This window comes from Dromaius novaehollandiae, chromosome Z (genome assembly GCF_036370855.1).
Source record: "Dromaius novaehollandiae isolate bDroNov1 chromosome Z, bDroNov1.hap1, whole genome shotgun sequence".
Lineage (NCBI taxonomy): Eukaryota > Metazoa > Chordata > Aves > Casuariiformes > Dromaiidae > Dromaius > Dromaius novaehollandiae.
This window is the reverse complement of record NC_088132.1, coordinates 36,147,975-36,175,729: the sequence shown is the minus strand read 5'-3', so window position 1 is coordinate 36,175,729 and position 27,755 is coordinate 36,147,975. Positions and strand designations below refer to the sequence as shown.

General features: G+C 37.2%; 1 protein-coding gene across 1 annotated transcript in view; it reads right to left on the bottom strand.

Annotated features, from left to right (window-relative positions):
* Positions 1-27,755, bottom strand: part of LOC112992380 (fibrillin-2) — a 181,122-nt gene that overhangs the window by 101,313 nt on the left and 52,054 nt on the right. Inside the window, exons 8-15 of the mRNA XM_026115394.2 lie at positions 18,399-18,524; positions 14,329-14,481; positions 13,328-13,561; positions 11,134-11,271; positions 3,590-3,709; positions 2,874-2,999; positions 2,087-2,209; positions 908-1,030 (exon numbers count right to left, since the gene is read on the bottom strand). Coding sequence (XP_025971179.2) covers positions 908-1,030; positions 2,087-2,209; positions 2,874-2,999; positions 3,590-3,709; positions 11,134-11,271; positions 13,328-13,561; positions 14,329-14,481; positions 18,399-18,524 — 1,143 coding nt within the window. The remainder of the gene's footprint in view (positions 1-907; positions 1,031-2,086; positions 2,210-2,873; positions 3,000-3,589; positions 3,710-11,133; positions 11,272-13,327; positions 13,562-14,328; positions 14,482-18,398; positions 18,525-27,755) is intronic.

The following is a 27,755-nucleotide window of genomic DNA, read 5'->3' as shown; positions in this document are numbered from 1 at the left end:
TATCACAATCCCTAGCACATATCCATTGCTCTCAGAGATGTTTTTAACATGCACATCACTCTGTACCCTCATCAATAGCAATCAGCACAAAATAATGGGTTGAATACCTCTTGCCCTCTAGCCGTCTTTATTTTTCATCAGGTTCAAAATGCTCCGTTTTTCTTGGGGGAGTTCCAGCACAGAAGCTATGCTATAGCTTGCAAACACTCCTGGTGAGATTTGGGTGAAGAACCTGTTAACTGTCAACTAGTAATTTGTGAGGGGATAAGAGGCTGCAGCTAATCAGTAGACTAGCGAGGAAGAGACTCACAAAACAATTCTCTCAACAAAGAGAAATGCCAGGAAGAGTGAAGCGACATATTGTAAGTTTAATTTGTAGAAAAAACAAGTAAGCAAGAAGTAGTGCCAGTCTGATTTCACAGAAAAATTTAAGCTTCTTGCCTTTTAACATTAAGCTTAGAGCATATCATAATGCAAGATTTTCTAATAGTTATTAATAATGATATTTGAGCTCACAGAAACAAGACTATCTAGTTTTTACTATTTTTCCTCCTAGAGTTTTGAACACTACAGTACAGAAAGAATAAAATGTTTTCATATTAGAAAAAAAGAAAAAGGGAGTGCAAAAATATCAGTGTTTCAACCAAAAAATATACTTGCTTTAGTGACTTGCAATGAATGATGCAGAAGTGAATACACACACACACACATATATATACACACATGAATGAAAGCCAAACACACCAGTTTTATGGGAGAACAGTTCCTCTGTGATTAATCACTTTAATTCTACGACTGATGTTAGCATAAATGAAAAGGATGCCATTTAATGTGTTTCTTTCATTCAATAACCTGATGCTTTAATTTGACAACACTTGCTTTTCAATGAGAAAAGAGTCTCCCTTACCTACACACACACGACCATCGACTCCAACGGCCAGGCCAGGTGGACATTCACACCGAAAGGATCCTTCAGTATTTATGCAATGACCATTCATGCAAATTCCTGATGTCTGGCATTCATCAATATCTGTCAGGAGAAACACAACTCAACAATCTGTTCACAGCTTTTAAGCTTAAGTTTACAATTAATGTTTTTAAAGCATTGCTTAATATCTTTGTGATACCTGAGGAATCATTAATGTATCCTTGTTTTATTTCTAATGAATTTTTACCTTAAAATTAAACTAAATAAAATTCCAGCTGTGCATTAAGACAATTTTCAGAAAAACTATATGGACATTTCATACTCCACAATAAGCAAAATAAGTGACAAATTTTCTCCCTTGTCTTCCTCCATCTCACGATACTACAACTTTGCTTTAAAGTCTGGTTAAGGAAGCATTAATCACAGCATAACTTTACAATGGTAAATTTTCATTTCAAAGACCTTTTTAATGGTCAATTTTTATCTAAGTGACTGCACATTAAGATATTCACAATTAATACAAATCGTTCAACTTCAAAGCAAAAATCCAATGGACTTAGATGATTTTGCACCTATCAGAAATGACTGAAGCCCAAACCTACTTCTAGTGGTGGCAAATAGGTATCTTCTATCAGGTCACTTTAGCTGAAGCAAAATCAGACTCCACTCTTAAAATGTTTAATGCAACATTTTAATGACTTCGCTTTAAAAAGTTTGTAATGTTGTATGGCAGATACATTGTCTTAAATGTTATGGACTCTGGACTGCTAGAATAGCGATGTGGAAAAAGTATTTGTGTATGCTTATCAATGTAGTATCTTTCAAACCTTTTAAACCTCTGACATTGCTGCTCGCTTTACCATTTCATGAAGGCATTCAGATTTTGCCGAACCTTCGATGACTCCAAGATGTTTCAAAAGCCAATTTATCATCTATTGCTGCTTTCACACTACTACTAAATAATTCAGTTATTTTGTTCTGGAATTCAAAGACTTATTTCTATGCAGTTTAAAATATCTACTGTAATAACCTAGAAAAGTATTAGTATGATATTAAATCCATATGACAAAAGATTGCCATTCTTGCATGAATGAATGGACAGGAAAAGCTGGTTTCAATCAAAGTTGTCTTAATGTGTTACCCCACAATTCTACATACCAGTACAGTAACGCCCATTTGGAGCCAGAACAAATCCTGGTTTGCAGATGCATTTAAAACTCCCATCCTCATTTATGCACATCCCATTTAAACACATGTTGGTAGTGGTACACTCATCATGGTCTGCAAAAAGACACAGCATAAGACACAGTATAAACACACACTGGACAGATGTGGCAAAGATTCTCTCATCTGAAGATTAATTTCTAGTAACTCTGATCAAGTATTTGACAAGCTCTCAGTCTACAGACAAAGCAGCAACATTCTTCACCCGTCTCAATCAGATTACTCAATCTGATCAATTAATCTCAATCGATTACTGTGCATATTTCAAGACTGGGTATGGAAGAACCAGGTGCATTTTTCTTTCTTAGCTGAAAGGATAAGAAGCTTCAATCACATGAAGGATTTCAGAACTTGTTGCAACAGACTGTTTATCTAGGAAGCTTCTGTGACATAGTACAGCCAAATCAAAAGCATGAATTTCTTCAGCAGTGCTGACATACAAAACACTCCCTATGAAGCATTAGGGAAAAATGCTATTCCTGGGGCAGGTCGTTACCTGGGTCTCTTGATGAGAGATGTAGCTTCAGAAACAGAAATCACTTCAAGTTGTCTTTGGAATCATGCAGTTCCGCATAGTGTCTATTTGACTGCAGAGGCTGTAAGTTCACCTCATGCCAGATCTTATTTCACTAAATGTAATCCTTAATGATCAAAAGCACTATGAAGTACAATTTCTAGAATCACAAAGCTAGTCCCTGCCAGTATTAAGAAGAATTCTTACCCACACAATTTTTTCCATCTGTAGTTAGTTCAAAGCCAGCATTGCAAATACACTGGAAACTTCCATCAGTGTTTACACACCGGCCATTTTTACAAAGAACACCATTCTGGATGCATTCGTCTATATCTAAATTAAAAAAAAGAAATCACATAATCAGATAATTACCACTGATAAGATAAAATATCATACAGTGACAATTACTGCTTTGAAAAATGCTGGCACATTATCTAAATATTACTTAGAAAAAAACCTTCCCAAAGATGGTAAGAAATCACTCTTATTCCATGAGAGATGTAATAAACATTATTTTAGACTTGTACAATAAATGCTACTTTTTAATGATGCTCAACAATTACATGATAGATACCTCTAAAAACCTACCCACATATTCATCTGCATATATATATAGATATAAATAGCCTATTAGTATGACAGGTTTGTATTTCCTTAATTTTTGTAGAATTCCCAACTGGAACACACTGGCAAGTAAGAGATATTCCAGAATGGAAGGGACAACAAATTGTCAAAGACAACAAATTAAATGACTATTTTATCAACAAAACAAATGCAATGGTAGCCCAGAACTAGAACTTCATTAATATAACTGTTGAGATTTACTGAAATAACATTACTAACTATTTTTGAATTCCAACAGAATCTGACATAAGAGGTCAGACCATTTGTAAAATCAGTAAACACGAAGCAAATTTTCTTACCAATGCAAGCTTGCTTGGTAGGAGTTCTCTGGAAACCTGCATGGCATTTGCAGTAATAGGAACCAGGTGTGTTGACACAGTCTCCATTAGAGCACGGGTTCGATGTGCATTCATCAACATCTGTTGGAAGCACAGATGTTAGAGACTTCACAATGTATGCAACAATTTTTTTTTTTTCATTTTCAACTAGAATTTCCTAATTGAAAGAGACAGCAATTAACAGTCAAATGCTAAATCTTAAAACTCACTCTTGGTGCAAAATCACTACTTTCTTATTAGCACACAGTTGTTCTTAGTATAAATAGGCAGCCATATTTTAAAGAAATGAAATCCTACTGCATCACTTATAGGTATCTTGAAAGATAGAAGAAAAAATACCAGTGAGGGTTTTGAGGCATGAAATCTGACAGTTGCCTAGTAGAACAAAACAATTCTTTATTCAATATGATATTCATCTAACTGAATAATCAATCATTCTGCTTTGAAATAACACCAATACAAGAAAAAACTGGCATTTAAAAGCAGATGTCATGGCACTTAGAAACAAAAAACACACTACTAAATTGAGAGTTTATTGTAGAAATGTGAGGAGGGCCCACAAACCAGCAGGAGGGATTCTTAATGAGACCACAGACTGTATAACACATCTCAGTTATTTATGCCCCATTGCATCCTCAACCCTAGCCCTTGCATTTGAGTCATGCCAGATTTAACCTAGCCTTTCCCTATAATGTACCTGATTCTGCTTTCCAAATGTTTTTAGTATTTGGGTATAACTAAACACACTTTAACCCCTTTAAGTCTTACGTAACTGCTCAGAAACTTCATCCATTTGACACATAGCTCTGAAATCTTTTCAAGAACCCTTCCCAGATTTGATCCCCACTGGCTTGCAATGAGTCAGCTGTTACTTTGGCCTGGCCTGGCTATTCCCAACCCTAAAATAACAATGATTGTTACTTCCAATTATATTCCCCTAAATCCATCTGTAAAGCTCTTGGAGGTCCCTGTTCCCTGCCTTCCTTAATCCTAACTGCCTCTCTGGGAGCAGAGTAAATGCAGCCCTCTGTTCTGGCAGGGGGGACCGCCTGCTCAGCAGTCTGTCCTGCAGCTACCAGAGGACGGCCTGAGCAGCTTCTCTGTTACAGATACACTCACAGCTTCCAAACTGAATAGATCCCATGATGAAATCCCCCTGTACATATTTTTGCACTTTCTCTGCCACTCACCTGTGCTAATTCGACCTCTTCCCCCAACTAGGCCCTCCATTTCATGTATAGGTCCGAAATGGCCTTGTCTCTTCATTTACATGGGCTTTAATATCACAAAGCCGAGGCTGATTTGTGTGGGTTCTTGGAAACCATTCTACTGACAAGCTGACATAGGAAGCGAGGTCTAAGTCAGGCCACACCTGATCAGTTCTCAGTAATGACAAGTTTACCCTGCATTTTGCAGTGTAAGCCATCAAAAATTCAGGAAAACCAGCAGGGTGGTTTTCCCCTGGCTTAGCTTTGCTGATCATTTGTATTCAACCCTTATCAGGTCTAGTTTGAAAATTTATTTCATTAGATCTTCAAAATAACTGAATAGAATGAGAAATTACACCTATAAGCAGATTTATCTGTTAAATAAATGTGTACCAAAAGCGTTATACACCATGGATGACTTGAATCTAAAAATGGCAAAAGCTAATGGCGAAAGGTTAGTTTTGTTCTAATTAAAGCATAAACAAGACCGCACATTTCACAGGATTTAATGTGTGAATGCACACACAGTTAAAACGCACAGCGTTCATATACATGTCAAAGAGATCTGGAGTTACCCAAATCAATCATTTAGTGAGCTGATTTACAACACTACTGTGTTGTACAGCAATACTGTGTTGTACCAGCCTAGATACAATCAGACCTTTTTGGGTAAACAGTTAAATGAATAAAGGCAAGCGAAATGGAAGAATCCAATACCTCCTCTAATGCAAAAACCTATTCGGCTCACTCACATTTGCATTGGCAGCTGATAACACCACTCCAGTAAAACCACAAGAATGAAGCAAGATAAAGAAAAGAGAAATGCAGAGTGTTAAATATAAGGAAGAAAACAGTAACCGTATCTGTTTTTCATCCTGGCTACCTGCATATATTTGAGTAAGCTTTACTACTCTTTATACTGCAGGAGATTGTATGCATTTATAAATAGCTTCTTGCTGTCACACTTCTCTGCAGTTCCCAGCCACTGAGATGCTTTGTTCTCCTGGGTGCTAGACTGGACACTGTGGCTCTGTGCTCAGCCAGTATATGGAGCTGAAAAGAATCACACATAATTCCTTCGGAACAAAGTCCTCAACTGTAGATCTCTAAATCACATTTCTGCAGGAACATTTCATTAAGTGTCTTAATCCCAGTGGCTACTATTGTACATTTATCTTGCTTTAATACAAGGGAGGACAGAAGGAACTTATAAATAATAGATATGTCACTCCTCAATTTTGTTTAGTTTTCCTACAGAGGATGACATTTATGACTTCTTTAGGATAGGGATATGGGCTTCAACTTGCTTAAACTGTTAAGGAAAATCTGTTCATGCTAGAAATAGATCTCACTACAAATTAATTTATAAATTCTACAGTAGGAATGCAACATTCCTCTATGAAATAGCCGATTTAAGCCTAGAAAATCCTCAAAGCCATGTGCATCAGACAATTTCTATTTAAAATATGAACCCTAAGATGTTCTTTTTCTTTTTTTTTATAAGCTGTTGATAAAAGAGGGAAATGATAAATATGTGTTAATATAAAGAAGTTGTTGGCTTTGAATTGGTGTTGCAAGCATGCATATCCCAGCAGGGTAAACAGGAAACATCTGAGACAGATATATTTAACCCATTTCATTGTCTCACACTACACCCCTCTTTGGCATCAAATATTTCCCTTTCACCACTTACACCACACATATCTCCACTTTTCAATGTTTCATCTGCAACACGTCAAAATTTCACTAGACACAGTATGGAACTTTCAAAAGCCCCCTTAAGACTGACTGTGCTGAGTTCGAAGACAAGTATCAGAAGCTGAAATACAGAATTCTAGTTGTTTTGCAAATACAAAACCCAAAACAACACAGCTATGGGCTTGCTGCCACTTTCAAAGTCTCTACAGTTTTATCCAGAGTTTTTAGGAATAGAATCAAATAAGGAAAGGTAATAATAATAATAATACAGTTGCCTATCAATTTGGGAAGAGGGACTGACCAATCTGCATCAGATCACTTACGACTGCCTACGGTTCTTGCACTAGGCGATGTTCCATCACGAAAGCAGCAGAATACAAGGTGAGGTCAGAAAGCAGTACGTAACTCTGTTCTTTTTTGTTTTGGTAGGATCATTCTGAAATAAGACTTTTCTTTAACTGCATTAAAGAATCATTAATAATTTCTAGCTTTCTCCTTGGGACATAGGGAGCGAGAGAGATAGAGTAGCATGGAAGGAGTGTTCATTCCTCTATCATTAACCTTATCCCATACGGTGAGATGTAACTGTTTCCAATGCCCCATGCCTGTTCTTCCATAAATGAGTATCCAAATTAGATTTGAGCAAGCCTTTAATGTAATATATATCATTACATGCAGAAATTTCACAGTTAAGTTTCTGCTTAAAGTCCCAAGGCAAATTTTTTTGTGATTTATAGCAACTACCATTCACAAATCAGCAGTTCAATGTGGCATTTAAGATATTCCAACTATTTCTCTAGAATTCAATTAGGTAATAACTGTGAAACAAGGCTGAGTTATCTAAGATAAGTATTGGCAAAAATTTACTTTGTGATGACAATAGCAACATATCTTACAAAATGTCTCCTGAATGCGAATAGCTACTCAAAATGCAAACGACTTCAGAGTCAAAATAATTACTCATGAGAGATTTGTTTCACCCAGGAAAAAATAGGCAAAGTAACACTCAAACTACCTGGAAGCCATTCTTTTGTGTTTTTTCCTCCTTTCAATCTAGGACATCGCTATAGGTGGCACAGCACCTTCTGCTTCTGTTAAGACAGCTGAAGTCTTTATTTTCGTCCTGCATTATGAAGCCTAGACTAAGTTCCCTAAGCAAACACACTTTTTCCTCAGCACTGTAACTACGCATTAGAGAATCAAGCAGGACGACAATTTTTATTTCCACAAACTCATCCATCTATTTTCACAGCTTTTATGAATTTTTACCTCAACTGAAAATCAGATATAACTTCACTATTCTCAGTGGTCTGGAGTGGAAGGTGAATGGCAGGCTAGTAACCTACAGCGTGACTCTACGGAAGAGAGAGGGACAGAATGGCCAGCTGGCTGTTAAACACGTTACATTCTTTTGTCAATCATCTTTATCAGCCAGGCATGTAGATTCGATAGGCCTCCCAAATCACAGATGGCCACCCTACTGATTTTTTTCCTGCACAATTTCTTCCAGCTTAAAGAGCTTATATTAAAGAAGAAATCCACGTAGCTTTACTTGCTGCAACCTATCAAGGGGCACAAAGACAGAGCAAGTAAAGCATTCCACAGTAAACCCAACCATAGAGTTTAAATTCTATTCTGGACTAAAACCAAAACCCACTCCCAGATTACATTAGTAAATGAATATCTGGCTGTTCAGGTTGGGAAGCCAAAATGGACTGTATCATGTAATTTGTGCTACTGGTTATAGAAGCTGGTATTCATTAAAACCTAGGGCCAAAGAGCCATTCCCTGACCTAAAATTTCCTAGGATTATTAGGTTGTATTTAATTTCGAGTTACCTCTAAGTCTTTGAGGGTTACCCTTACTTCCTGTGCCAAGATTTCCTTTGGTTTGTTTTCCCCAATTTATTTCTTCCTGGACACTTAACTTACATATACTGCATTATCAATACGTGCATTTGGTTTATTATTCCCATTTATATTCCATGCCTTGCAAATTAAAAAAGGGCTCTGCAAGTTTAACAGCATTCATATCTAATATGCCACAGTCAAGTATTAGTCAATCAATCACTATTTGCATCATGTCACCTTTATACTAACTGCTGATATGAAGTACAAAGTAGCTCAGTCAAAAGTTTGTCTCACCTTAGGAGGAAAGGATTTTAAAGACAGGTGAAACTTTGGCTCTTCATGGTATTCAGCCTTGGTTTTTACCACCACTTCTCTTGTTATTTTGGTGTATTTCTTCATGCAGAGTAGTTTGTTAGAGGCACAAAGTGTTTATCACAACCACACTCTACTGCAGTGCTATTTATCACAACTCTTTAATGATCTGAACACAGGATGGTTGCCTAAAAGAGTATAGTTTAGAAAGGCCTTTCATTTTGTTCAGTTGCTACCTTTGTAAAAGCTGTAGTTTCATATTTTTGCCAGTAATCACCTTTGTTCCTTCATTTAAAGTTAGAAAACAAAAATTATAAAAATGTAATAAATATAATGCATGTTAACAAATAGTTAACAAACATCTGTACGCTTCAGCAGTATGCTTCGTATTTTCAACTCGCCCCCAAGTAATATGAATACAGAATATGAAGAGAGGTTGTAAACTAGATCTAGAATAAATTGGTGAAACTTTGTTAGACAAAAGATCAAACTAGATAGTCTCCCAAGGTTTTCTGAGGTCTTAAAATACATTATTTCAAGGTACCAGCTTTCAGAAGATGCTCAGCATATTTCAAGACAGTTCCCCAAAAGTTGAGGTCTGCCATGGTTAAGAATATTAATTTCAGTGATGCAAAATGTAGTGCTGGGAACAAAAGTGCCAGGATTCTCCATATACTACAAACAAAGAATACCCATACTCTTAGCAAGGCAGACTTATAGTAAAACTCCCACTCCTCACTGACAATATTGCCTGAGGCCCAAGGATGCAGAACAAGAATAAAGCTCCTGATTTTCCCAGCCAGGGGTCAGAGACCTAAAGAAAAAAGGCTGAAAAAGTTAGGCTTGTTATACTAAAGAGGACACGCAGAAAAGGAGCCATACCAGTCTTCGAATGCACAAAAGATATATACAAAGAGACAGGCTAATAAGCTGCTTTCCTCATACACTGTGGATAGAACAAAAAATGAGCTGATGTTTTTGCAAAATTGTATTCAAACTAGACTGGAAGTTTGAAAAAGCTATCTGACAGCGTGGCTAGTGGAGCACTGAAACTGGCCGTGCAACTGCCCAAGTAAGCGGTGGAGTCTCCATCACCGATGGTTTTTAAGAACAAGTTATACAAACAGTTGTCAGAAATGATGTAAGTATAATTGATCACCCTGTGGCACAATGGACTAGCTAAGGGGACAGCAAACTTTCAGGAGTGGTGTATCTAGTTGATTTGAGAAAGGAAAACAGAGAGGTTAAAGGCGGTAATAAACAGTGGCATCCAAAGAAAAGCACTAGGCAGCAGCTGTCACATTTCACTTCTGCAGAAGGCAGGGTGCCTAGCCGGGGAGGCCCTGATGCCAGGCTTGCAATACAGTGGGAAGTGGAAGAATTTGCAACTCATTGAGGTTCCAGCTGCTGGTTGATACCCGCTCTGCTGCACGCAATTCAAAATTTGCCTCTATCCTCACTTACACATTATATGTTGCCTCATCTTGGACCAGAAGATTTTTTAAGGTCTCTTCTAGCTGTAATTTTCTGTGCTCCTTTTTTTTCTGTGCTTTCCCTTAATCCACAGGCATGCTAGAAAACAAGTTCTAAATGCACATTTTCAGCCAGAAAAGTCTATAGCTAATAAGCTCTTGTATGATATTTTTCATTCACAGATCTCAAATCTCTTTATAAAGAATCAGTAGGCTAATGTTCAATCAGAAATAGAACCAGAGCTTTCTATTTAGGATCCTAGATGGTTACAAAAATATATCCTGCAAACAAAATTCTTCACCACACAACACCCAAACACTCCCACATTTGTTTTTTTCTCTGAAATCCTTGATGACCCTTTGACACTGTAAGACTGAAGTCCATAGTAACTGAACAAAAGCACAGAATCCCAAATTCAGCTCTTGTTATAAGAAGTTAGTATTCAGTATTTTAATAAGCAATACAAAGGTAACCAAAAGTGAATTAATACATTCTATTATTGATTTGACGTGTTTTATAAGTCATTCATATTTACAAGTAGGTAAAACATAAATTCTGTCCTTTGTTATCTAGGATAAACTTGAGACTAACTCCTCTGACAGCAAGGGAGTTACACAAGCATAACATATGAGTAAATGAGAGCAGAATTTAACTCACTAAAGGTAAAGACAAAAATGTACCATACTCATGAAGTACAGTAATACTCAATACCCATATCTGTGAGTGAAGATTTTTAAAGCAGCAGACAAACAGGAAAAGCTCTTTTATGAAGGTTTTACATTATTCCAGTATAAGTAATCTCATCATGATCCCTGGACTCTCCTTCACAAGACCAATATTATTAAAAATAATATATAGGGAGGAAGAATAATATGCACATAAATTTTTTCTGGATCAAAGGTATAAAACTGAAGAATATTAGTATTCAAAAAGTGAATAAACCATTTTAGAAATGTGCACTTACCAATACAATCCCCATTTGCGTCCTGCTTATATCCCATGTTGCACTCACATCGGTAACTGGAAATGGTTGGTATACAGCGCCCATTTAAACAAAGATTGGGATGGTGCTTACAGATGTCTATTGTCTGATTGAGTATTGCTAGTGCAAAAAAAGAAAAAAGCAGAAGATGAGAAAAATATTCATATGTTCAAATAGAAGTAAATATGAAGATTACATTAGACTTCAAAAAGTATGTTCTCAGGTGCAAAAATAAATCCATGAAATCAAGCATTTTTCCAAGCACTATCCATTGACTTTACAGTAAACTAACATATGCAAGTAGCTATCAGAAACAAAAAAAAACACATGAGACAGAACAGTCTTGATTATAGTTTACCATTTATGCTTTTAGATTGATGAGATCATTAGTGGTCTCATGAATAGACCACCATTTGGATGTAAGCTGAAGCAATCTGTTCCTATGAGTTTATTATTTTTGGTATACCTGTCTTAATACTCCTTGTATTTTATTGAAAATGGTTCTGATCCTGCAGGCACTTACACATGTTATAAATAACTTTATACATGTGAGACATCCTTCTGAATATTATTCATCTTGGGCTTTGAGCCAAGGCAGTATGTCTGCAGAAGGGGTATGTTTTATCCTTGGAAGAACAAGGAAAGCAAATAGTTTATTTTAAATGCTGTTGGCTTTTTGAAAATACTTCAAAATCTGGAGTTTTACTAGTGCTAACTAAGACAGATCAGAAGGCACAGCACAAGCAAAAATTCAAAGGTTCATGGTGAAGTAGGAAAGCAATGTGTGGTGTGGATATTACCAGTAGATAAACCGACATAAAGGTAATGTATGATAGTTCGATATAAAAATCTTACCATTAGGAGACTGCTAAAAACAAAATTTAAAGGTGTCGAATGCAGGAGGATCAACAAAAACATTTAAATCATGCTACCTTCATGAATATTGTCTCTAAGTAACTGAAAACTATACTGTAAGGCTTCACTTAAGAGAAGTGGGACTAGTTCTCTGAAGAACATGAGCCACCACAATTTTGCAAGGCTGAGGGGAAAACAAAATTAAAGGCAGTAAAAGTTTAAAACAAGTATTAAATCCAAAAATAAAGCATGTTTTCCAAGTTAAAATATTTAAATATGATACATATACACATACTACCCTATGTAACTCCCCTATGTAAAAATGTGCACGTGCGCGCGCACACACACACACACGCAGAGAAGTTTCAAAGTCTTCTATGCTAGACTTTCCAGGTCTTGGAAGTAAGTGTTACATATATACTGGGAAGCAAAACAACTCCCTTTCCTCACAGCAGGAAATGCCTTCCTATAGAACTGACAGGTTTTAAGATCACACACCTTAATGATGTGAATGAAATGAAGATATAAACTAAGACAGTAAGAAATACGCTAAGATACTGCTCTATTAAGAATCCCAGATTAAAAATGAATAGGTAGATTGACCTTTGGCTGACAAGGGAAGGAAGGAACACCCACGTATGGGCAGGAAGAGAAGGGGATGATCCTAAAAAAATAAATAAAATCTTTGATTTGAATCTTTTTACTATTTTTAATGCCTGGTAGCCAAAGCTGCTTTAGGTTTGAAGCATTAAAATAAAACCTATGTGTACAAGTACATAGAATACATATGTTACAGAAGTGGATGTGGTAAATACATACTACATTCTTGGCTGTTGTACTACATGAACACTAACTGAATGTATATCCTTTACTGAATGAAGGGAATTACAGACTTTCAGTCAGTTTTTTAGAAACTTTTACAGAATTACAGACTTTCAGTCAGTCTTTAGAGCAGTCATGCAAGATTGAGGTCACACAGGCATACAATTTCATGGGAAAATCACTAAATAGTGGCAAACATGACTGGTAAGTGAAATTAATTCATAAAAAAGAGATCCTGAAAGCTGCTAAAGGCTCAAGAAAATTACTCTACAACCAAAATGAAGAAGAACAAAAAGCAGGGAGGGGTTCCCAACCTTCCTAAAGCATCGACTTCTTAAAAGTATATGAAGTACCTTATATGTGTTTGAATACAAAGACATTTTTATGTAGTAAGGACACTGTATCATTTCCAGACTAGAAACTGAGCAGGAAAAAAAAAGGAAAAAGTAGGAGGAACCAAAAAAAGAAGAAAACAAGTCTCAAAAACATGAATACTTACTTAGCCCAGTAATTATTGGACCATTTCCAGTGGGACTCTGACCACCTGCTCCTACCCCTGCTCCCCCTACACCTGGGGAGAAACCGTTGCTACCAGGGATGGGAATGAATCCTGCTCCTCCTGGGCCGTAGCCATTTCCATTGCCACCGGGAAGGAATCCGTTTCCTCCAGTCCCGCCACCCCTGGAACCACCTCCAGCAGGAACTCCATCTATGCAAAGTCTGCGGTGTTCATCTATTAAACAACAAAGCACAGAAAGGCATAGAGTAAATCAACCCTTCACCAAAGTCAGCTTATAAGGAACATATAAATCTTTGTACTGCAAAAACACAATACTGGCTTCTCATTTCTTTAATGTTGTATATTCCCTCTTCCACTCCTACACTCAAGGGGATTCCACACTTGTGACAGGTGTTATTTAAGGAAGAACATTCACAATAACAATAGGAAATACTATAATTTACGCTTAGCTATTTGCTGAAACCTTTTTGTTGGTGCACTGCCAAGAGCACTGCAACCCCCGGGTCCCTCAGAGATCTTGGGATAGATAGACTGAAAATGCATTTCACCAGGGATGTGGAACATTGTTATGTGAGCAAAGTGTTGAAAGAATAAATGAAATACTGATGCATTTCCAGTTCAAAGTAACATGAAATTTTATGGAGAGAGCAGCTGTTCCTTTAAATCGAAATGAACTATGGACCCTCAAAGTCATTTCCTCTTCAAGCTTGACCACAAAATCTTCCCCATTTCCCAAGAACTATTTCCAATGTCAACAAAAGGAGGTTAAAGAAACTAGTCCCAAATAATAACGGACCTGGAAAAAAAATGGTTCACAGATGGAAACATCCGCATTAAAAACACAAGAATGAATGATAATGTAATTCTTGACTTTCTTTTTACTTTTAGCCTACATTTTAAAGCCATCTAAAATATTCCAGTGACCTCCATCCCAACTAGAATGGGCGGCAAGAAGCAGCAAAACAAAACAAGGCACTCACCAGATCCTCTAACAGGACACATCTCTGGAACAGATCCAATGGCCCAGCACCGGCCAGATTCACAGCAGCACTGCATTTTGGTGAACCTCCCAGGAAGTTCCTGTGCACAGCGACCATTTATCAAGCTGGAGAAACATGTACTTGCCCTCTGATCTGGACGTTAATTTAAAAAGAAAACCAAAAGCAATAAAATGAAGTCTCTGTATGTCTTTCCCTTACTCATTTCACGTAAGCGCTAAAGTGTTTAAAAAGTTGTATTAAAAAAAGAAAACACCAACAACTATGAGAGTTGATCAGCACCAACCCATTCCACATTTGGTTTACTGCAGGACCACATATTTTCAGTGGCATTAATCTTGCATTAATCCAGAATGTAGCTGTCAAACTCATCTTTCCTTCCAGTAATAACAAACTCTTAATTCCCTTCATAAACTACTTTGTGGAATGGACTACATATTTTTACCTCTAGTGGCCTGGTAAAAGACCAGTGCAGCAACACTGGAAGGAATAAAAATCCCTTGGATGCCACACAGAGATATTTCAGACTTTGTGGATTAGTATTTAGAAGAAAGCAAATAGCCCCTTCTTCAGAGAAACTGCTGAGTAAGGAAACTCCGATTCAATCTAGTTCACATCTATCCTTAATCATAGTGGATAGCACCTGCTAATAGCATCACTGGAATGAGCACAAAATTATTCCGCTTGTGTAAGAACAAGGCTAAGCCAATAAAAATAAAAATAAGAAAAAAAAGATCAGCAACTAAATATTGTATGCCATAGCCCACTCTGCTACTGAACAATCAAAAATGGGTGGAAAGTACATGTTTCAGTGTGATGACAATAAAACAATTAGTATATTTTCAGTTGGCTAAACAAAATACTTGAAAAAAATCATGTTGGTCACCAGTGTTATACTATAATAAACTTCTGCTCTTTTTTTTTTTAAAGGAAAAATACTGAATTGATCCATTTGTAATTTTTTGCTCACATTATAGCTTAAAAAATATATCTCAGAATGGCTATAGCAAGTATCCAGAACTAGGCACCTGGAAAAAATGTGTTAAGTCCCCTTTGCTTCGTTCACTTCAAAGCTCCAAACTGAACAGTTTAACAAAATCAACTTGGCATACAAGACAAATATATACAGGCAATTGTATACAAGAAAGAAAATAAAACCATGCACTTCATTTCTGTGAAATTCATATCAAGTGTAACCTTTTCCCATGAGTCATTTCACTGAAATGAACAGTATTTGAAGAAAAAAAATGTGTAAGCACAACAGAAATCAGCTATTCATTTTCAAAGTCTTTTCAAAGTTTAATAAGAACAACATAGTACAGAAGAAGTAGAAGATAAGAAACCTGAAATATGACCTAAATCCACATAAGCAACATGGACAAACAATCATTAAGGTCAAGAATGTAAATCTTAAAGACTAATATTCTTGAGATCATGGGCCCTCACTTCACTCTAAGAACTATGTCTAAGATGTCTTTTGAACAATTCAGCTGAAAAGAGGAAGTTTTATTCAGCTTTAAAAAAGGGGGAAAAAAAGTAAAGACCAAAAGATTTTACTGAAAAAGGCTCTAGAATGTAAGACAAGGAGCTCAGCACTACAAAATGTGTGTTGTGAAAGGCATGGGGGACAGCAAAAAATTCCTTTCCAGCTTCTTATTTCAGAAAGTTAAGGGATTATTCATTCAATTGCAAACTTTTTAACCATTAAGATTTGAAAAGTGCTCTGACTGTCTAATCTTAGAAGGTTAAAGAGATATGACAGTGCTTAACATGAATGCTTCAATAGCAGGGGCTGGGTGGGCCAAGAAGCAGCAGCAGGCGTTGCCAGTGAGGCACACATCTTAAACTTCAGGACAAGAGGCCCAGGGGTCCCCCTGCAATACCTGTGCTCACTTTAACAGGCTTCTTCCATTCAAGCCACCTTCCTAGGACAGAGCTAGGGCAAAAAACCATTAATCCCCCTTCTGCAGATGTAAACAACTGAGCTGCAGACAGATCAATGACTTCCCTCAAGTCGGACCTTCAGTGTATTAGCAATACACATAACATCTCGAGACCGCTCAAGCTAATGGGAAATAGGGCTGATACAAAAAACACAAATAAACACAAATAGAACGTACATGCAAATATATAAAAAGCCTACTACAACAAAAATTGAGACATTTAACATAACATGAACATCAGTAACTTTCTCATTTAATCTATTTTTCCTTGGTGTACCTGCGTCTGACTGAAGAAACGGCATCCAGTCTTCTCTTAAAAACCTATTCCTAGCAGAATATTTTCAGTATTGGTATAAGCTCTAGTGAGTGCTTGGAAGTGGATAACTATTATTCATAGAGAGAGAATATAAGGGATTGTATGTTTACATGGTAATCTTCACAACTAAACAAAGGAATGCGGAATTTTAATAAGCCAGAAAGAATTCAGCCCACTTAGATTTGCCTTTGAATGTGTCTCCAGCTCTAATAAGTTTCAGTGGAACCATGTATGTGCAAAGGGTAGACTGAATGTACAACCAAAATTTTATTTGTGCAATGTGAAAATTATTCTTTATTAACATGTCAGTATTTATCATACCCTAGTTCCTCCAAGGGCATATGCTACATCTTCTACTGTCATACTCCTCAGTGCTGACTAGGAAAAAATCTTCAACAAATTTAGAAAGACATGAGACTAATTACAATAACTACGTATATCTCAATATTTTGATTAAAAGCAAATATTTGTCTTAAAGAGGGAAGAAGAAAGTAATCCATATTAATAAGGATTTCATTCTGCCTTTTTCTTCCTAAGTAATGCAAACAAATTTTATTCCAATAGTGTAAACACTTGAGAGCACAGGAACCTTCATACACATGTTCATTTAAGGGAATGCATCTCTGTGATATAAGGGTCTCCCTCAGCAGACTAGGGCATGTGATTTGTGCGCAATTGATTTTGTGAGCTAATTTTAGAAACTGTATTGTAAAACATGCCAAAGCCCCCACAGATTTTGAAGATATTGGAAACAATAGGTTCTCAGTATCTCTGAGACCAGCCACAATATATTTGAAGCTTGGCACTCCTAAAATGAACATGGATAACAAAAACTGACTACACTGTGCAAAAAATTATCCATGTGAAATCACTTGCAAGTCTTGTATTGCTTTTAGCTTGCTGGATGTTTTGGCAAATCATATTAGTTACCTATAATTCAGATTTTCCATTCTATAACATGAGAACAAAGTGCTTTGAGAAATCTGAAATAGGAAGAACCATATGAGAGCTACAAAAACACTATTATTAAAACAATCGTTAATGGTTTCTTAAACCAGGCACACAGTATTTTTAGTTAACTCATCAACATGGTTTATACCATCACACATGCAGCTGTAAAAAAGAAGCATACTGAAAAGATCTGTAACATGCATTACCGCATGTAAAAATAAGCACACAGCTTTTTTTGTAAGATAGAAATGGGTTTTAAATAAATTGTTTTGTAAAAGCTGCAGTCTATTGAAATTTATTATTTGCTTTGTTTTATTATCCACTCTATCCAAATTAGCAGCAACACAATATACTCTGTTCAATGACTTCTAAGTTTATACACATGCCCAATGCTGGTCTTTAATTTAAACTATGTGAGATGGAACTTGAAATAACAAGTAAGGGCAGATATTTACTCCTTTAGAATGAAAGTGAGCTTAACCTTTGATTTCATCAAATGCAGATCTGAGAAAGAAATGTGATTAACATTTCTCATGCTTGCCCATACAACAGAGATACTCATTGCTTCTTCTCTACAAAAATCCAGATCTAAGGCAGGAATTTGCAGGCTACAATACAGTCTACATATAGGCATCTACAAGCCAGATAAAGGTCTCTGCAGGGGCAATCACCAGAGGAGGATGTTATGAATGTTAAGTAGTTGGGGCAGAGATGCCAGGCAGTCAGAACATAATGACGTCCTGGGGAAATGGCAGACGATTGGGACAGAAGTTCTGCTGCTGCCTATAAAATTGCCCTATGAATCTTGAGAGCCTTAGAAGCCTACCAGATGGAATTCTTACCAATACAGCGGGAGCCATCTGGGGATGTGACATATCCTCGTGGGCAAATGCAGAAATAACTTCCCACGGTGTTGGAACATTCACCACCTTCACAGATTCCTGGGATGATGCTGCATTCATCAATATCTATCCAAAAAAGGAAAAAAGATAGGATAATTATAAAACACCTGCCTATATTGCTTTAAAAATAAGAAGGGAAAAGGTTTTTTTGAAATGAAATTTTTATTCAGCTCAGATTTAATAATGCATTGCAGTTGTTTGGAAGCTGCTGTCAATGAAGCATTTGCAAGCCATTTAGTTTGAAGCCAGCTAATGGAGGCTTTCCTTGCATGTTCGAGCTGCACACCGCTCCAAGTCCTAGAGCATGTTAGAGCAGTCTGGGACTTACTCTGAATGACACATATTGAGCATGATCACCAGGAAACCTGCAACAGCTACAACGTGATACCAAAATATCCATCGTGCTTTTGAGCTGAATGAAGGGAGATGGTATAGCAGCCAAGCATGACAGCTCTGCATCTGCTCAGAGCTTCTGTGACCACAAAGATTTTGCTCATCAGATCTAACTACTTTCTGGCCTTCTTGTAACACTCTGAGTGTAGATATTATTTTGGCCAGTCTCTTCAGAAGTACAGATCAAATGTCTTTTTTGTACTTTTTTCAGTTATTTTTAATCCATTCAAATGTTTCCGCCAACTGAAAGCAGTGGTCTCATCTGAACACTCCATTTTGCATATAAATATATATAAACTTAGATGTCATCAAGTTCATAAATGAGCTGCTGTATGTAACGAGAAGCTGCTAGAGCACTCTGTAACAGAACTGAGAGCACGGGGTGGTGCTCAGCACCCATTTGAATCACAGGGAGGTGCTGAGGCAATAAGAAGTAATAGGAGGAGGCAGTCTGACTATAATGTTAAAGGTGTGAAGCACAGTGGAGCAAGCCAGAATGGAAGAAATGCCAATGGGAATTATTATAAGTGTCATAATCATATATAAAAAGGAACTATTTTAAGTAACCATTTGATTATACTGCTGTAACAATCTTTAGATATTTGAATATTTTTAGAGTCATTTTAGGAACCTAATTTTGTTTTTAAGTGACCTCTGTACACTTGCTTTTTGAGTGACTTTCAATAAATGTGAAGTGTGGCCCAGGTTTAACCTGGGAGGAATTCTGAGAAAACACTGAAAAGCATGGGCCAACTTTCCAACTAGCTTGAGATGAATTATGTTTTCCAGTTGGAATGTATGATAACATAGGTTTTGTTCGGTTTAATCCCAAAGGTTGTCATAGACAGATAATTTTGCCTCAACTTGTTTCTAAACTTCTGGGTGCAAAATCAATTTAAGACTCTTTTATTCTGCGAAACAAGGTTAAAAAAAAGTCAGCTTTTTGAACCCAGATTATCTGTCTCATGGCAAATAATGCAGGAGAAGCATCAGAAAAAGCATCAGAAATATTCTTGTGATGACACTGAGAAGGTCCTTCTGTTCCCTAAAAGGAAGTCCTGAGATCCCACAGACCATTCACTGCACTTTTACAGAGACCTATCATTTCCTTAGCCCTGTTACTCTAGAAAAGCCCTTGAGATGAATGACTACCCGAGGAAATCCAGCCTATGCTGCTTCTTAGGGGTCTTCTACGTGATGAATACTGTGCTTCTACTCCCACTACACTCTCCACACTGGAAAATTAAAACAAAGGAAGGACACTGAAGAGATCTGGCATGCACAGGGACTGTATTAAAAGGTAACGCCCCACCATGGGAAGATCCACACATGAAGAACTCCCTTTAGATATAAATCCACAGATGACATTCAAGTACCAGGAAGGAAAACAAAGTTTTGCACAATGCCACTTTGTGTGAAAAAGTACATTTTGTTATTAAAGCAAAGGTATGAATAGAACACACACTAAAAAAAAAACCATGAAAATTGTCATGTCATTTTGAGTGTCATTGTAGCAAAGACCATTTGTCTTACACATAACATTGCTTCAAATTGTTAAAGTAGTTTATAAATTTAAGTACCCTGTGGCCTTTGTTGTTTGTCTTACACCATGAAGAGCAATCTGAGGAAGTGAAAACTGTATCTTTTTAATGAGACTATTTAAGCATTTTGGAGGACTCCAAAAGTTTAGAATTTTACATTAAAATAGTTAAGAAATTATGATAATTATTCCCCACATTCTAGATATCTGTACTTTTTAGGCATGTACGAAAGAAAGGGTCATTTTTGGTAAATCAAAGCAAATAACGTTTTCACATAAGACTTCATAGCTAACTGCTGCAGAGATTCCAGAATTCCAAATGATGGTATAAATCAAAACCAAATAATCCCCCAGGAAATCTCTGAAATCTTGCAATAATTTTACTATATTAAAGACAATATATATAATGTGGTGAACTGCTTACCATCTGATTTAATCCAATGAAATGAAACCATGTGTGTAAATCAAAACCGAACCGGAACCTGGTGCATGCCTTGTTGAGATCTTTCATGTAGTGCATATTTTTCACAAGCTATAACTCTTTTAAACAAGAACATCATCTTCTGTACACACACGCACAGAAAGTCTGAAACATCTTGTCAGAAGGGCAAGAAAACTGGACTAAAGGAGGATTCTGTAGGAAGAGCTTACTCTTTCTGGAAAGCAACACCTTCATGTTGGCAGACACCCTGGCTGCTCTTGCAAGAAATCTCCCTTATTCTGCCATCTCTTGAAGTATGCCTTCCATCTAAAGGAAATGTTACACTACTCTTCTTCCTTACTACTGTAGCGGTTCCAAAAATATATTCAAGACCAATTGTAAAGTTCAGAGGCACCCAAACTTTGATAAAGATATTAACCAGCATGGAAATGCTGTCTGAATGAATGGGATGGCACAAAGCTGGTAGCAACTGCCACCAGTGATACCTGAGCAAATGAAATGCAAGAATATCTGTGCTAGCAACTAGCCATGTCACATTTTGAAAGCATGTTTCACTCACTCACCTCCCCAGAGAGTGTGTCTTAATCTTGCAGTTTTAATAGCGTTTGTTTAATTTTTTTTATAATTGAGATGCAACAGTAGCTCTTATACAAAAGAATAGCAAAATACTTTGCAAATAGCAAAAAACAGAGCTATAAAAATCTGACCACTCCAAATAGCGGGCTCTTGAAAACTATGTTTCTCATTCATTTTCACTCTGGCACAGGTACTTGCTATTTTAAAGGCAGTTAACTTTATTACAAGAATACAACACTTGATCTTCTATCAAAGGAAACTGAATCCCAAACTAGTTGGTCATAGAGTACAAAGCCTATTCAGGTAACGAGCAGGTGGAGTTCGTAGCACTGGCAAGTGAAAGACATAGGAAGGAGGCAGTTAGCCATTTCTGCAGGGCTGCAGAACGTAGGTCATCCCTCTCACCTGGCTACAGGCACAGAGGTTTAGTGCAGTCTAGGGCTCTCTCCCGCAAATACTGTCCAAGAACGACAGGGAGCTGGAAACGGAGGAAGTACCTTCTTGAAATCTGGGCAGTTAGTCAGACTAGAAGACTGATTCCAGTCTTCTCCTTTTGATGAGGAAAACATTTTTGTAACCAATTAATATGGAGAACCCTTGTGAAAGAATAATCTTCTCATTTACTGGAGCAATATCGAGTTAGTGGATTTTTTTGTTTCACTAGTTTTTTGACCTAAACCTCTGTCTCTTTCCCCTCCCTAGCTCTTGCATATGCAATTCTTTTAACAAGATCTTCGTCAACTCTGCCTGGAAATTCTGAGACTTTGCCTCAGAAAGAGCTATTTTTAGGACAGCTGATTGAAAAAATTACTCAATTTCCTCCCCTCCCCCCTCCAAAATAGGCAAATTAATAGTCTTGGGGGAAATGCTCCAAAGATCTGATGTCGCACTTAAGATGGGAAAGCTGGTCACATTCAGTGTGTGGATTAATTTAAAATGTGTGGAATAAATTTTGCAGGTGTGAGTATTAATAAATGAGCTGTCTGCCAAAAAACCTAGCCTGGCTACTTGTCAGCCAGAATTCATGATTTTTACTGCAACAGTAAGCAAGATTTTATGAATAACTGAATTAGAAGTACCAGAAAAGGGGGTCTCAACTTCTGAATTCTGAAAAAGCGTTCCTTGAAAATGTTCTCAGTCTATACTAATACCTTGTAGTACAGAGTCCGAATTACACGTACGCAGTACAATTAAATTTTGTTAAAGGAGAAAAACTAGAAATAGAATGGTATTTTTTAAAAAGCTTCCCTGCAAAAAGAGTCAGCCTGTGTCATAGAGTCTGAGCCCTTTGGTGTCTCCAGCACAGCACCACACCTCTACCGGAGAGAATGAGAGGGATCCGACCTCCTAGAGTGCTGTTGACTACAAATGGTATCACACCTAATTAGTCAAGGAGCATGGCATATTTTCAATTTGAGAGGAATAATTAGGACACATTTATTAAACCTTTGAGGTACAAATAAGCAATAGACCACCTCATATGTAAACCAGACAAACGCAGTGGAAAGCCTGTTTCTCCTCTCTGTTCCTCTGTGTAAAATCCATCTCAGAGCAACCTCTCCACACAAGTTCCACTAATATTGGAAGGCAACATACTAAAAATAGGCAGTATTCCAGTCCTAAAAAGAAAATGAGAACTCAATACATTGTAGATCAAAACTTCTAGGAAAAAAAAGAGAGAGAAAGAGGTATTTTTGCTAATTAAGACATGTCTAATGCTTGGGAGATCTGGAATCTGGTACAAGCCTTGTCACAGTCTTTTCCAAAATTTTTCATTCTGTGTCTGTTCCTTGGATCCTTCCCTGACTTGCCCAGTAGTGGAAAGACTTGTCCTTAATACTGTGGAAAGTCTATAAATCAGGAATATAGAAAAACTTATAAATAAAAGCAGTAATGTCAGAACCCTGAGGTGGGTTAATTTTAAAGGTCATATTTTCCCAAATATCCTAAGCTATCTACTTACATTTCTACCTATGAGGGCATATATGCACGTTTGCACACACAAGTTGGTCTCATAAGTTTTGGAAATCCTTTAAACATTTTTAACTGATGTAAAATTGCCATTAAGTTCTGCAATTCTAGTGTCAGTAAACTGTAATCAGAGGCTCAAAATTTATCTGGTAAGCACAATACATCTCTTTTAACTGATCTCTACTGAAATATGGGAATATAATGCAAGCAAATAGTCTAGCAAAACAATAATTATTTATTGCTTGGCATAGTCCTAACAATATCCATTATGGCACAAAAAGCATGACACGAACATTCCTGCTTATTCTAGTTATTGTTTCCAGGAAGAAAAAAAATAAGAGAAAAAAACTAAGCCACAAAAGTACATCTGGATGTTTAAGGCCAAAGGCTATAGCAGGGAATCTGAAATCCCTCCCTATTAAGCAGAAGACTTACTGTTAAACAAAAAAGGCCTGCAGAGTCAATGTAAGATTCCAATCTCTCCCTCTAAGAACTGGAGCCTTGCCTGGTTACTGACTCCAGCTTGGATTTTGTCCTTTGTAACAAGCAAATTGTATTTGATCTTGTTTTCCAGACTTAAGGAAGGGAAAGGAGTGGGCAAAATACTCAGTAGTACAACCAGTTCTGTATAGTATTTTACATCAAAATCATGATTAAAACAATGAAGTTTCTATTAAACCAGTTTTCGGTATGCAGGTTCTAACTCATAGCAGACCAATTCTTTGCATCTTTCCCAAAGGCCTAATCCACATATACAAAACCCTTGAGTAACTTCACTAACTTTACCAGTCTCACTAATTTAAAGTGTAATCGTTTGAATGACTGGGTATTGTTTTATCATATAAATCTCACACTGAGATATTATGAACTGTCAAAGCCTTTATATATATATGTTAAAAAAAAAAAAAAAAAAAAGATTATAAACTATCAAAGCCTTTTTTTTAAAAAAGGCCAAACAGAACTATGGCTTGGCTTTTACTCTCTGCTGCAGCACTCTTGGAAATATCTACACATGGCATTACCCTGGTATTATCATGGTATTATCCTGGCATTACCATCTCGGCTGTGAAGCACTGGGAAATGGACAAGTAACAGTTTCACTAGTGTTATTTAAAAAACAGTACAATCTGGATACTGTGTTTTGGGGTTTTTTTTTTCTTCCTCCACTTAATCCTCTGTGGGGAAGCTGTGCCCAGGGACTAATTAGTATCTAACTTCTGCCACTGAGTGAAGCGGCAGGGGCTTACGTGGAATAAAGCCAAGGCATATGACCTGTTCTGCAGTAAGATGCCAGCCAAGCAGGAAATCCACCACCACTGATTACCCAACTATGGAATAACAGCAAATGTTTCAGACTGCAGATGATGTTTCACTTCTACCACTTACTGTCCCTTAAGCATCACAAATTTTTAACCAGATATGTGTTAAAGGTATATTTGCCTTTCCCTGTGGATGCTCTCAGGGAGATGGGTTAAGAAAGCGGAATGCAAAGAATGCTTTAACTACCCATTCTAGAAGGAGGCATATCATGGAGTAAGTTCTCCTTCTGGCATCAAAACACTGCAGCTGATGCCAGGCAGAAACGTAACGTGTACAGAATTCTGATCTACAACCAGCCAATATAAACACATGCAATTACTTGTATGCAGTGCCATCCAGAGTAACTAATAATATGCCAACACCAAGCCACACAGACCAAACTAGGCTGAAAAACCTGCCTAAAACATCAGTTAAAAAAAAAAAAAAAAAAAAAGCAACTCCCCCCCCCAAATTTGTATTTTAAAAAGATTAAACAGATAAAAATTATCTAATTTGTTTTTAAATGTTTTATATGTTGAGAATGGATGGATTTAATTTAGTCTCTTTTGGAAAAAAGCTGCTTTAAATGCATTTTCAACAGAGAACTTTTGAATTATTATTTTCTATGAACATATTAATTATTTTAGTTTCCTAACTTTGAGGGGGAGAAGAGTACAATATGGTTGTCCTTACAATTTGGATCTTATCAGAATCAATTCCAGAAGTTTACTACCACATAATCCTTCTGAGTCCAAATCCATAGTCCTCAAAGGCCGAACTCACAGTTAAGTTCATTTCCATTTCCATTATACATACCATGCAAAAAGAAAGAAAAATAATAAATATCTTTAATTAAAAATATAGCCTCAAGCATTACCATACAATCTATCTTAAACCACAAAACCAGAAAGTTTGGAAGGGACCTTAGGAGGCCCTCTAACCAAAGATCCTGCTTAAAGCAGGGTCAATCCTGAATTCAGATCAAGTTGCTTATGGCTTTGTCTGTTCAGGCTTTGAAAACCTCCACAGCCTTTCTGGGTGACCTATTCCAGTGCTTAATTATTGATATACTGCATTTTTTTCCTTATAACCGGTCAGAAGTTTTCTGGTTTCAACTTATGCCCCTTGTTTCTCATTCGTCCTACCATGCACCACTTAGAAATGCCTGGCTCCATCTTCTTGATGACCTCCTTGCAAGGACTGGAAAGCTGCTGTTAAGACCACCCAAAGCCATCTCTTTGCCCAGCTGAACAAGCCTGTTCCCTCAGCTTCTCCTCACAGGGCAAGTGCTCCAGCCCACTGACCATCTTGGTGGCCCTGCACTGAATTTGCTCTAGTTTATTGACATCTTTCTCCTACTGGGGGCCCCAAACTTGTTGCTGCATTCCAGATGTGGTGAAATGAGTGCTGAGCTAAGCGGAATAACCACTTTCCCCAGCCCGGCATCCCACTGCAGGGGATCAAGACTGTCCCAGGTGCAGGACCTGGCATTTGTCCAGTTGAACTTCTTGAGGTTCCCATCAGCCCATTTCTCCAGCCTGCCTAGGTCCCTCTCAATGGCAGTCCTGTCCAAGAGCGTATTGACTGTTTCCCCACGCACAGTTTCGCGTCATCAGCAAAACTGATGACAGTGCATTCTACCTCCTCCTCCAGGTCATTAATAAAGATGTTAAAACAGGCTAGATCCAGGGATAGACCCTTGAGAAACTCCACTAGCAACCTCTAGGAAGAGTACAAACCCTTAATCACTAGTCTTTGAGCCTGACAATCCAGCCAGTTTTTCATCCTTCAAGCAGTCCATGCATCTAGACTATAACATCCCAGCTCACACACAAGGATGCTGTGGGATACCACGTCAAAAGCCTCAAAGTCAAGGTAGATGACATCTGTGCTTTCATCAGAGAAGGCTATAAGGCTATTAGGTTTCGTCATAAAAGGCAACGAGGCTGGTCAGACTTGATTTACCATATGAGTTTTTCAAACCAATAAATCTTGTTGCAGATTTACCTACTTTGGAAAATATTCAGTATTTGCATGTATTATTTATTCTAATATTGATTTATTTTGCTGATGAATTTTTTTTAGCACAATAAATCTAAGATCCAGCTGACATGCCATATTAAAGTTATCACTTTAGAATAGTGTATGGACCTGACACGCATCATGGAGGACCTACATTTTTTGGGTACAAAATACGTGCCATTCAACCAGGAAAAGTTGTACTGCAAAAAACATGGAGCCAAGATGAGCAACAGCAACAAAGCATACATTTCTAAGGTATACATTGCCAACACAATCAAATACACTACAAATTTGTTTAGCAGTTGCAGCTATCTTTGCTTCCACTTTGAAATGAGGAGTTGATTATAGTTTGTTCTAATAATTTCAAATCCTCTCTCTGGAATTACAGACATTACAGTTGCACTTTGGAAAATACTCAATACTTGCTTCCCTCCCTCCTTCCCTCCCACCCTCCCCATAGTTGTTTACCTTTGGTGGTATGATTACAAGCAAATGTTTCTGAGTTTTGTGGAGTTTATGTTCTGATATTCATCAAACCTAGGCTTGAACTGTACTGAAAGATAAACTGTACTGCCAGAATTTTTCAAAACCATGATAACAGTATTTGTAGTTGCATATCCCATATAACACAAAAATGATGGTAAAAACAGCCAGCTATGCAAAGAAAATATAAAGCAGTGGATGTTTATTCACTTGCTAAATGCTGTGTAGCCACTGTTACAGAAGTGAACTGCTTAGGAGCTAATGACAGCATTAAGATACTAACTAAATGAATTATGTCAAATACATGACGGATTTAAGGTGGCTATAGATAGCCCCTAAGCTCACTCTGCCTGTGCTTTGAGCTGGTGGGATACAACTTAGTTCTGGTCTGTAAGTTGCATATCCATATTAGTACAGCACCATGTCTGAATTAATACGTAATGCCTGTGCAGAAATATTGTTATAAATCTTTAAAGCCATAAACTAAGTCACACGTAATAGTTAAAAAAATAATTACCAATTTACCTTAACAAATGATTAGAGCCCATTATCAGAAAAAAGTACATAGAAA